This window comes from Punica granatum, chromosome 1 (genome assembly GCF_007655135.1).
Source record: "Punica granatum isolate Tunisia-2019 chromosome 1, ASM765513v2, whole genome shotgun sequence".
Lineage (NCBI taxonomy): Eukaryota > Viridiplantae > Streptophyta > Magnoliopsida > Myrtales > Lythraceae > Punica > Punica granatum.
In genome coordinates this window covers 12,444,420-12,456,249 of record NC_045127.1, presented here as the reverse complement: position 1 = coordinate 12,456,249, position 11,830 = coordinate 12,444,420, and the positions used below count along the sequence as shown (strand labels likewise).

The window sequence follows — 11,830 nt, the reverse complement described above, 5'->3', positions numbered from 1 at the left end:
TAACAAAGTACGGAAAAGAGCCAAATTCCCGAAGCGCTTTTATTTAATGTGGGGACCAGAACCGACCAATCTGATCCGTTCAACTTTCAGAGCGCAGTCGGACAGTTATACCCTTTTGTCGGGGGCTTTATTACCGAACAACCTGTTCTCTTCCACGCGCATTGGCTCAGACCCAATACCCAAACAGATGGGACCAAACCTCGAAGGCCATTTCCGTAAATTCATCAGCCCCCAAAAAAGAAGTAAATAACACGTGCAGACCAGCAGGGGCATCGACGTAATTTGACGCATTTGAATCGTAATGTGGAAACTGGGATTCAACGAACTTTCCCATTCCATGTTCTCTATATATACCCAGCTCGATTCCTTCGTCAAAATCTACCAATCCTTCTCTCATTCAAACCCTTCACTGCAATTCCTTCGGTTCCTTAACTGTAAGTAAAAGATAAAAATCTCTCCTTTTTCTTTTTCTTTTTTTTTTGTTTTCCATTTGATTGTTTATATATATAGATAGATATAGACATATAGCCTTTGTAGTCTTGGATTAGTTCTTCAAGAGTTCACATAGCTTCAATTCAATCTGTCTGTTTAGTCTCATTTTTTAAGATCAGCACAGCTGTCTGTATACATAAGTTCGTGCTTCCCGCTGTTGGGTTGCTCCAAAATTACTGGAAAAATGAGCAGTAGCAGTTCGATTGGAATTTGTACCATGAAACCCAGCTGTAGAATCCTCATTAGCTATAAGGGTTCCTCGATCTTTGGGGTTTCGCCCCATAGGACTAACCCGTCCGTTGCTCGCAATTTGTCGAAATCTCAGTTCAAGTCCATTTACTGCCGGAGCTATAGCAGCTCGCAGATTTTAGGCCATAAGGGTTCGGTTGGTCCGAGTCGGAGGGCTTTTTGTGTCTCCGATCAGGGCTGGAGCCAATATGGGAGCATTTCTAGCATTTGTTGTGTACATAATCTAAAGGGTAGCAAAAGGGGTATTTTAGTAATTCCCCGAATAGCTTCGGACACTAGGAACCAGTCGACCTCAGTCGGAGCTCATGTTAATGAGAAGGGCTTTGAGAGGATTTACGTTCAGGGTGGGCTGAATGTGAAGCCCCTCGTGATCGAGAGAATAGAGACTGGTCTTGGTGTGGTCGAAGAAAGGGAGGATAGAGTAGAGGACGACAATTTAAGTGTGCATACAGAAAGTTTTACGGGTTTGAATGAGAGGAAGGATGAGAGAGAATTGTCAGAAATTGAAAAGGAGGCATGGAAGTTGCTCCGGTCCGCGGTTGTGAACTACTGTGGGGCCCCTGTAGGAACCGTTGCAGCCAATGATCCTGCAGACAAGCAGCCTCTCAACTATGATCAGGTCTTTATTCGGGATTTCATCCCTTCAGCCCTCGCATTCTTGCTCAAGGGAGAAGGCGAGATCGTTAAGAACTTTCTTCTCCACACTTTGCAGTTGCAGGTACTCCCTATTACCCGAATTCTGTTGTATAATCTATTCTTGGCAAGTGATCATCTTGCAGATCAGTTGGAAAGTGATCGAATGAAGAGCCATAGATTCTGCAAGGACAATTGTCTCATTCTGTTTTCCGTTTACATTCTGCTAATGGGTCAAAGCATTTTATTTGGTTTTGTTTGAATAATGTGCTTGATCATTTGATTTATTGTTGTTCTCAGAGTTGGGAGAAGACAGTTGATTGTCACAGCCCTGGGCAAGGGCTCATGCCTGCAAGCTTCAAAGTTCGGAGTGTCCCTCTTGATGGGAGCGATGGAGCGTTTGAGGAAGTTCTTGATCCTGACTTTGGTGAATCTGCCATTGGCCGTGTTGCCCCTGTTGATTCCGGTAATTTGTCTATAAGTCAAGATACTGTATCTCTTGTTTTTCATTTCGATTCCCATAAGAAGTAATTGTAAGGAATCCGACATATGTAATTACTCTATTCCTCGAGTTATATTTCCAATCGTTATTGAAATTTTGAAATAATATGAAGTTAGTTTCCCGAATGTAAAACTGTTCTGAACAGGGCTGTGGTGGATTATTCTGTTGAGAGCTTACGGGAAGCTAACAGGCGATTACTCATTGCAAGAAAGAGTCGATGTCCAAACGGGCATGAGGCTGATCCTCAATCTGTGCTTGAGTGATGGGTTTGACATGTTCCCTTCATTGCTTGTAACCGATGGTTCCTGCATGATTGACCGGAGGATGGGAATACATGGACACCCTCTTGAAATTCAAGTGAGTTAAAAACCCACTTTAGTGTGACTATAATTCCAATTTACATGGACTCTTCACGCGGCATTGTGTTAGCATTGAGTCCCTTGTCTTTCATCTGTTGTCTGCCGGATGGGTTGATTCCCGAGAATGTTACGTCTATGGTTTTGGAGTATGTTCAAGTTCTGGAATTTTCTTTCATCCAGAAAATTTATTTTTATTCCTTTTTTTCTTCGATTATTCGAAATCTCGTGTTCCATGAACCGTACCCCAGCTAGGTCATCTAGTAAAATCTTCAGTACATCTTCAGAAAAGTTCTTTCCATCTTATTGTACTTCAATTAATCGGACGTTCTCTTGTGTAAACTGCAGGCCTTGTTCTTCTCTGCTCTACGCTGTTCCAGGGAGATGCTCATTGTGAATGACGGAACCAAGAAGCTGGCAGCAGCCATTAACAACCGACTCAGCGCCCTCTCATTCCACATAAGGGAATACTACTGGGTCGACATGTCAAAGATTAATGAGATCTACCGTTATAAGACAGAGGAGTACTCAACGAACGCCATCAACAAATTCAACATCTACCCTGACCAGATCCCGTCGTGGCTTATGGACTGGATTCCTGAGACAGGAGGATACCTCATTGGTAATCTCCAGCCCGCCCACATGGACTTCCGTTTCTTCACGCTTGGGAACCTGTGGGCGATAGTCTCATCTCTAGGGACCCAACAGCAGAATGAGGGGATCTTGAGCTTGATTGAGAAAAAATGGGATGATCTTGTGGGTCATATGCCCATGAAGATTTGTTACCCTGCTCTGGAGTCCGAGGAATGGAGAATAATTACTGGCAGCGATCCCAAGAACACGTGAGAATTCTTCTCGTATCGGGATTCTTTAAATACAAGGATTCTCATCCAATACAGAGCTTATGGTTCTAATGATACTAGTCCCCTTTTTTTCTTTTGCAGCCCATGGTCATACCACAATGGAGGCTCTTGGCCAACTCTCCTGTGGCAGGTAATTCCGAATGTCGAGTTATATCAGGCTCAGTCATTTTGGTTCTTAAAAATTTTTCAGCTCCGTCCGCGTGTTTATCCAGAACCATTCCCATTTTCTATCCTTCTTAATCTGAAAACTGATTGAAATACCGAGAAAAGTCTTTGTAATTGCACTTCACAGTCTAGTTTATAATATAACACAACTTGTAAAATTGGACTAAACCGTTGTTTTTCCTTAACGTAATGAGAATAATGGAAAACTGGAGAAACTGTATCATTGGCTAACAACTTTAGGATTCTTTGTTTTCGTATAGAAACCTTTTAATTGATTCCATTTTCATTATTTTCCAGTTCACGCTTGCTTGCATAAAGATGGGGAAGCCTGATCTTGCACGGAGAGCTGTAGATTTGGCCGAGGAGAGGATATCAGCTGATCAATGGCCCGAATACTACGACACAAGGAGCGGGAGGTTCATTGGGAAGCAGGCAAGACTGTTCCAGACTTGGACAATTGCTGGTTACCTGACCTCAAAGATGCTCCTTGAGAAGCCTGAAATGGCTTCCCAGTTATTCTGGGAAGAAGACTACGAGCTCCTTGAGATGTGCGTCTGTGCCCTTAATAAATCTGGCCGAAAGAAGTGCTCGCGATCTAGTTCAAGGTCTTGAACTGCAGTCTGAAGCAGTCAAAGACTTTACAGAGGTCATTGACATTTCTCGAGAAATAACTGTATGTTAGACCAGTGATAAGCGTAATCTATGATTGATGTGGATTACATAGTAGGACTAGGAGTTTTTCAATTTGTCGACTAATCTGATTCGGGTTACCATGGTGATTGGTTGATCAATTGGCAACTGTCTGCAATTGCTTGTATACTGTTGCTAATTTCGCGGCAATTCACATCTTATGATGAATTCAACTTCCAACTCTTCGTCTGTCTTCCCATTTTACCTAGTAAATTGACATATTAAAAAATGATTTTCGAGCCTTAGCTGGTTTCATTTTCAATGAAGTGAAGGATGAGCAAACATTGCTAGATTTTCTTGCCGAGCAGAAGCTCCAGATCTGATCCAACCAGACGAGACGATCATCGATCGTCAGCTGCTGGGGATCTCAGGATCTAGCAATTGACTCTGGATCTTGCTGAAATTAATATGGGAAATCATCTTCCTCTAACAACTGAATTGTAGTTTGGATCAGATTGCTGCTTTGATTCGACAGTAATCCTTGATGATAATGGAATACTCGGAGATCACCTCCTTAAATTACCTCGTCCACAGGCGATCCTTTTTGCAGGATCACTGGACCCTAAGGTTACAATCGTTGCAGTATCTGTTTTGCGTTCACAGCCATGGCTCAGGTTCGCTGCACTAGCCATAACTCTATTATAAGAAGCCGTGTTTATTACAGAGGATAGCAACATAACAACATCGAACTGCCGATCATGCACTAGCATCTCCAAATGTTTGCTATTACTCCGTGACGCATGCCAGTCGACACAAAGTGCGAGTATAAATAAACCAATGAGTAAACCAAACTCGTCAGGATTTAAAGAGCAATAAATTAGAACTGTTCAGGTTAGATATGTCTGTTGATAGAAAAGAGTTCTGTCTTAGTACTGATCACATAAACCAAACCAAATTACCCGCTTACAAAAGTTAGCCAAAAACGTGATTAGCTTCGAACAAAATTTCCCAACCGGTGATAGACATCGCTTTCGATACGATAAAAACAGTACTTGTCGCTATTTATCCTAGAAAGAGAGCCCTTAGACTAGGCTGTTTTGAAAAGGTTGAGCCGAGTATCCCCAAGCCGAAGGGAGTAGGTTGTGCTCTTGTACTCGGCCCAGGTGAAAGGCCTATAGAGGGCTGGCCTCTGCGGTGTGACCATCTCAGGTGGGCTCATGATCTGGGCGTGGAGTGGAGGGGCCGCAAAGTACACCATCGACATCCTCGATTCGTGCGGGTTCGTCACGGCCCGGTGCCTCACACTCATAAACCTCCCGTTCGTCATTGCCTTCAAGGAAATGAAAGTTCGTCAATAATAACCCATTCATCCAATTCGAGGTAAACTGCATACACGTCTACCCAGCTACACAAACAAAACACGGCCATGAAGATTGAATGTTAAAAAAGAAAGAATGTGCACTGCAATGCGATTGCTTTTGCTTAAAATCAAGAGATTCTAAATTCAATTCTTATTAGGTCCATGGATGTTACTTGCCACAATACATTGAATGCTCGAAATTTATTTATCGGAAAGTTAAAAGGAAAAATTCTGAAAAAAAAGAAGGAAAAATGGATGCTGAGCTTTCTAGAGAGTACAGAGCAAGGCGTAAAGTTGAAATCGAGAAATGGGCAGAAAGGGAAGGGAAAGGGACCACTCGAAGGAATGGATAGGGGGAAGGTGAGGTGGGCCATTAGAGAGACTTTCACCTTCCTGGGAGACTGGTTGCCACATAAATAGCAATTGTACTTCCCATCCAACTCACTCGCAAACTTTCCCCTTTGCTCGTTCTCATACCAATAACTAAAGGTCAGATATACCCGACATTCAAGTCGATACTGACACCGGTAAAAGGATGTCATGTGAATGTAACAAATACAAGATATGCAAATATAATCGGTGAATTCAGATCACTATCGAATGAAACTAGGATTCGACAAACTACAGAACCAGCATTGCCATTGATTCCCATAAGCTCAGAGATAGTATCGTCATAAACCTTTAACTGTTAAAATACGTTGCTTCTCTCTTTAATATGAAATATCGGTAATATCTAATAATTACTCATTAAGATATATATCTTATCTTATTTGATCAGGATGCTCGTTTTCCTTGTGGGGATCAAAAGTTTTGGTCCATCCAGCATTGTAGATTCGATTCTCAGAAAGTTGGGCCCTCTTTCTTGAAGAATAAAGTGTGTCAGTGACTAAATCTATCCACTTCTTCCAACTTCAACCAATCAATTCCTTTCCGAAATTGCATTAAGTAGAGTCCAATTGATGGTTGAGAATTCATAGTTATCTTTTGATTTCGTGATATGTGGCATGACAAAAGTAGAGCATTTTGAAAGGTCTTATTTATATATCATAGTAATTGATTTTATTTGTAAAGTCTTGTTTATATAGCATAGTAATTGATTTTCATATATCTCCGGTCGAATCGAATATGATGTTAATACTAATTTACTGTTGTATTTTATGTAGTATTCAACGATTTTTTTCTATATCTAATTTAGACAAGAATCTTTTTGGGCACAAAATAAGATGACTCACCTGCAAGGTATCACCTACATTGACCCAAAAGGCAGAAGGGTCAGATGGAACCGGGATCCACACGCCATCCTCCAACGAGATTTGGAGCCCATCCACGCCATTGGATCGAAGTACGGTTAACATCTGAGGGTCCGAATGTTCCCCGAAGCCCACTGCACTAACTCCCTCTCTCCTCTTGTTTCGAAAGAGCACAGGGGAGCGAGGGTCGCCTGCACAGCCGGTTCGTGGGTAGTAGTTGAGCCTGAGGACGGAGTCACCATCAACAGCTCTGATGATCTCACTGAACGCCGAAGCGTTAGCTAATGACAACCCCTCGGCCATCATCTCTAATATATCACATGCCAAGTCTCTAACAGCCGTGATATATTCACTCACTTCATAACTGTTATAAGGACACGCACAGATCATCTCATTGGTTAGCAAAGCAACATTATTTACCTCATTGACAAAGTAATATATTAACTAGCAAAATTGATCTTACTCCTTCATTTAGAATTCATAGCTTGCATGTCTGAGTGCATCGTGCATCTAAGTCATATTCCTTGTAAAACTTAAGAGGTTTATCAGAAATCAGAACTCTAAATGGATGTGTGAGCAGCTATCGAGATTACAATGCCACCCAATACGAAACTAGTCCGGGTTTGAATATCGCGATCACGCGTCCAACCGAACATCTGGCATGCATTAACAATTCTTCTCAAGAATAAAGGGTCAAAAAGACCAACTAAAATTTGACCAAGGTTGCTACTAGAAGACCCCCATGTGTTGTGCAGTTTGGATGGGGTAAACTCATTCAACTCAAGAGAGGCTACTACTAGTACAAGTACTGTCCCCCCTGACATAGACCACTGATCTGCTCTCTCTTCTGTTCTGTCTCTTTTCTGCCTCCTGTTCTGTCTCGCTGTTGCCTCTCTTTCCATTTTCTTTTTTTTTTTGCCTGCTTTTTTTTAAGACAAAATTGACAATTTGATCCCTGAAATATATACCTCACGGCAAGTTCGTCCCGAAAATAAAATCTGTGTACAAGTTGGTCCGGACGTTGCAAACGTTAGGACGAATTGATCATTCCGTTTGAAAACAAGAGAGGTCCCTGACGGAACTTCATGAATAATGCGTTAACGCCCACTGTTCATCATCTCTCCAGTTTGCAACCTTCCTCCCGCCCAAATTGCCCTCAATTCCTTCTTCTTCCCTCAAAATGCAAGGATGACGAACAGTGGGCGTTAACGCCTTCTTCATGAAGTCAGGGACCTCTCATGTTTTCAAATGGAATGACCAATTCGTCCTAACGTTTGTAACATTCGGACCAACTTGTACACAGATTTATTTTCGGGACGAACTTGTCATGAGGTGTATATTTCAGAGACCAAATTGTCAATTTTGTCTTTTTAAAATATATATATATATATATATATATATCTATATCTTGGTTGGTTTCTAAGTTCATGTGGTTGTTTCCTGGCTATCCCCTTTTATGGGAAGATTTTTAAAGACAACTGTTCCAATTTCTCTCCCACTGATTTACAGTTCTCTTCTAATTATGATTGAGTGGATTAGACCATACACATCTTCTTCCTTTCTTCTTGTCTTTCCCCATGCTTTGCTAGCTATTGCTTTCTGACTTGACATGAATTGTCATTCTGATTCCTCAGAATTCTGATTCCCCTTGTCAACTTAACTACTGATCTGTCTGCCTCTCAAGCCTTGGGCAATGGGCAAGCAATTGTAAATTGAGTGTAGCCGTATCCTTCTAATTTGAAATTTTACTCACAATAATATGACTAATAATTTACTCGATATTTAAGAAATATTTATACAAGTGAGTGATTTTTAAATTAGAAAAATCTTGAATTGACTATCACTGTCGGCCTCTACTTATTCATTTGTCACCGTTTTTACCATTGACATATTTTTGCTATCAATTAGCCCCAAACGTTAGCATTCCGTCTAACATTTATACCATTCCGTAACGAAAAAGTGACATAACATATAACGTCGTCCATGAATCTTCCGTCACGAATATTAATGGAATGATATAAATGTTAGATGAAATGCCAACGTTTGGGACTAACTGGTGACAAAAATATGTCATGGATAAAAACGGTAGTAAATGAATAAATAGAATGCGACGGTAATAATCTACTAAAAAATCTTTAAGCGCATCCCTGAGGAGGATTTAGCATTTTATTGTAAATTTTGGTTTTTAGAAAAGCTCAATTTCAGGGGGAAAAAAACAATTATATCAAACTTTGGAATGAAATTTCAAAATGTAGACTTTCAAGCATAGCGCCGGATTTTATGAACCTATTCGATATTGACATTTTACGAATTGTTACATAGTATTGACAATTAATTAAAATATGTATGTGGGTTCATCGGTTCAACCGCAACGTTCTTAAGTCTACCAATTTGAAAATGATTGTGGAATCAATTCATCAGCAAAGGATTGGTCATAAGATTTTGGGAAATTGGTCACGCAAAAGAAAAATCTGGCCGGGTTTCGAGAATGTGCTCTGCATGGCCAACGACTAATTCCCATTTATGGGGCTCAATAAATAATGTAACTGATTCTAATAAATGTGCCCACTCTCACATTATAATAAACATTTTATTACCCATCAATTAATTAATTAATATAATTTGAATAAGTTACGACTGTCAAAAATCGGTGCAAATATTTATTGAAGATTGCATGATTAAAGATTTTAATAGCACTACTAGATGTGTATGGACAAGGACAACCGCAATAAGTCAATGATAGTTACTATGAAAAGGATAATACCAATAATATCAAAATGGTGACAGCGATACATAAAACATGAAAATGCACTTTATTATTTTCCACAATCAAGAATGTTCATTCATGAAAAATTAATCACATGATCAACAACCCCCAACACCATTTATCAAGCTCCTTTTCCGGATCTAACTAAAATGACATAAGTGAAACGTGATCAATTTTTAAAAACAAAAGGTATCCAAGTTTTTCTTTAATATGAAATAACTAAGTTATATTTAGAGGTAATTCCGGCATATATATGCGAGCTAGTGAAATTTGTTTATGGCATTCTTATTGCCTATCACATTGCATAAATTAAACAAAAATTCTAATACACACTCTTTGCGCAAATGTAGAGTTTTGTTTGATTTCAAAGTTAAAATCACAAAAATCTTAACTTTAACTTTAACTCAATACACTACACAATAAAAATACAAATTTCTCAAGTCAAAAATTTTAACTTTAACTTTAATTCAACACACTATACAACAAAAACAAACGTTTCCCAAGGCAAATTTATAATCTTATCTCATTTGTCCTTTTCCACAATCAAAATCAAAATTACTTTAACTCCGAAACCAAACGCACCATTATAATCAAAATCTATATTATTTGAAGACTTTTCTTATAGTTTGCAAGAACATTTATATATTCTTAAGTTAAAACCAAAACAAGCTTCTCATATTTCTGAAACACATATTTATATTCTGAAAGTAAATATGATTGGCTCATAAATTAATTAAAATAATCATAATAGAAATGTAAAGACACAATACTAACCTAGGGCTAAGAGTTTAAGAATGATTCTCAACATGAGGCCTACAAGAAAATATTTCAGTTATTTTTGCTATCTGAATAACTATTATTAGTATAAACAGATATGGTTAATATCAAGTAAGAGGGATACTGCCTATAATAGAAGGGCATCAACTAAAATTGCAAGAGGAAAATTTAAAGGACAAAAACATTAACTAAAGAAAAAGAGAAAGAAAGAAACAAGTACTGTTTAAAGAGACAAGCCATAGTTATATGATGAATGCCATAGTTATATGATGGATCGACTAATTCTTCTCCTCAACAGTTACCCGAAAGAAATTCTATATATTCTCTCCCTCCTTCATTTTCATTCCTTTTCACAATATTTTCTTGCTTAGGGAAGATATTTACGTGTAGTCTCTCTCAATAGGCCCATATTTTTGTTCTAATAACACGTGATTCGCATCACTTAATGAATCAATCTCATAATCGAGGTTAATGGACGACCTTCCCACAATATTAATCGTAAACAATACATCATGAATTAATTAATTGCTAGTTTAGGCGGACCAAACAAAAAATTATTAGTGGTGCGTCGCCTAGAAAACATCGGCGTTTAGACCTATTTTCTCGTACTGGATTGCAAGGTTAGGCGGTTTATAAAAAGTATTTGACGTGTCTAACCAGCCAACGGAATTTGATCGATCGATAAGACCCTCTTTTGTATAAGTTGTACGTTCTACATATATTATTCAACATGATTTAGATTAACATGAAATGACTTTAATTGCTTTATGTGATGATAGTAATGAGGTTAGTACCTGAATTTTGCTGGATCGTCGTCGGAGATGTTCTTGGCCCGCTGAGAAATATCAAAGAGATTAGGGTTTGCGCCAAGGAGAAGATACTCCACCTCCCCTATATCGCCGTTGAACCCGATGTTCTTGGACCCGTACCCAAAAGGATTCATGGGGCCGGCCTTGAGCTTCTCAGAGCTGGGCTTGTTGAAGAACCTTAGGCTTTGTTCCTCAACCGGGGCGATGATCTCCTGTGGCACCCCGTGGTTGATGACCTTGAAGAAGCCGTGCGTCTCACACGCGGCCACGATGAGTCCGGGAGCTTCGTACCGGCGGGAGAGGTCAATGACGGGCAGCTCGACAGCCTGGATCTTCTCCGGCCTGGCCCGGGGGGCAGGGGTGGGGACAACCATTGCTGTTAAACAGCTGCCTTGTGTATGGGGTTAGGGAGAGAGGCTTTGAAGGCTCGAGTGTAGTTATAAATGAGAGAGCGAGAGAGAGAGAGAGAGAGAGAAAAGGGAGAAATGGTTATGGCGGGAGAGGAAATGAAGGGGAAGGGTGTGGATTTATATGAAAAGATATGATAGGAAAAAGGTTAAGATAATATATGTATATAGATTTATATATACTTATATATATATATATTGTTGAAAAGGTTAAGATATCTTATTGCACATATCATCAAATAATGATGATTAGGAAATATGTAGGGCCTTAGGGTCTTCTAAAATGTTGACAGTAGTTGCCTCAATATTGTATCGTGTCTGCGGTTTCGCAAACGAAGTTGTGAACTTTCACGAACTACAAATCATGCGTAGTAGATATATGACTCCACCAGGTCATACTTTAACTAGCTTTTGATGATATCATGCGGTTTCATATTTGATTTTTATATCTACTCTAATTATTAAGGGAAATCTCTGCTTGCCCTCTTTATAATGACTTCTAATAAATGGTTTTCCGTCTTAAGCATATGTCCAAGCACCATGGATTGGTATAAAAATGCCGTCTTAACC

The 11,830-nt window shown here is 39.5% G+C and overlaps 2 protein-coding genes across 3 annotated transcripts; one reads left to right on the top strand and one right to left on the bottom strand.

Annotated features, from left to right (window-relative positions):
* Positions 1-377: 377 nt before the first annotated feature.
* On the top strand, positions 378-4,133 carry LOC116215765 (alkaline/neutral invertase A, mitochondrial-like). 2 transcript variants are annotated; one of them, XM_031551590.1, is made up of 6 exons: positions 378-1,459; positions 1,675-1,840; positions 2,022-2,233; positions 2,581-3,074; positions 3,156-3,225; positions 3,558-4,133. In XM_031551590.1, the coding sequence occupies exons 1-6, from the start codon at positions 677-679 to the stop codon at positions 3,870-3,872; spliced, it is 2,040 nt and encodes a 679-aa protein (XP_031407450.1). In that variant the 5' UTR covers positions 378-676; the 3' UTR covers positions 3,873-4,133. The 2 variants fall into 2 exon arrangements, with proteins under 2 accessions (XP_031407450.1, XP_031407451.1); XM_031551591.1 differs by having other exon boundaries at positions 380-1,459; positions 3,177-3,225.
* Positions 4,134-4,748: 615 nt separating this feature from the next.
* On the bottom strand, positions 4,749-11,359 carry LOC116195950 (gibberellin 2-beta-dioxygenase 2-like). Its single transcript, XM_031525402.1, has 3 exons — positions 10,839-11,359; positions 6,483-6,864; positions 4,749-5,220 (listed from the first exon to the last, which is right to left on the bottom strand). The coding sequence occupies exons 1-3, from the start codon at positions 11,225-11,227 to the stop codon at positions 4,978-4,980; spliced, it is 1,014 nt and encodes a 337-aa protein (XP_031381262.1). The 5' UTR covers positions 11,228-11,359; the 3' UTR covers positions 4,749-4,977.
* Between the last annotated feature and the right edge of the window lie 471 nt (positions 11,360-11,830).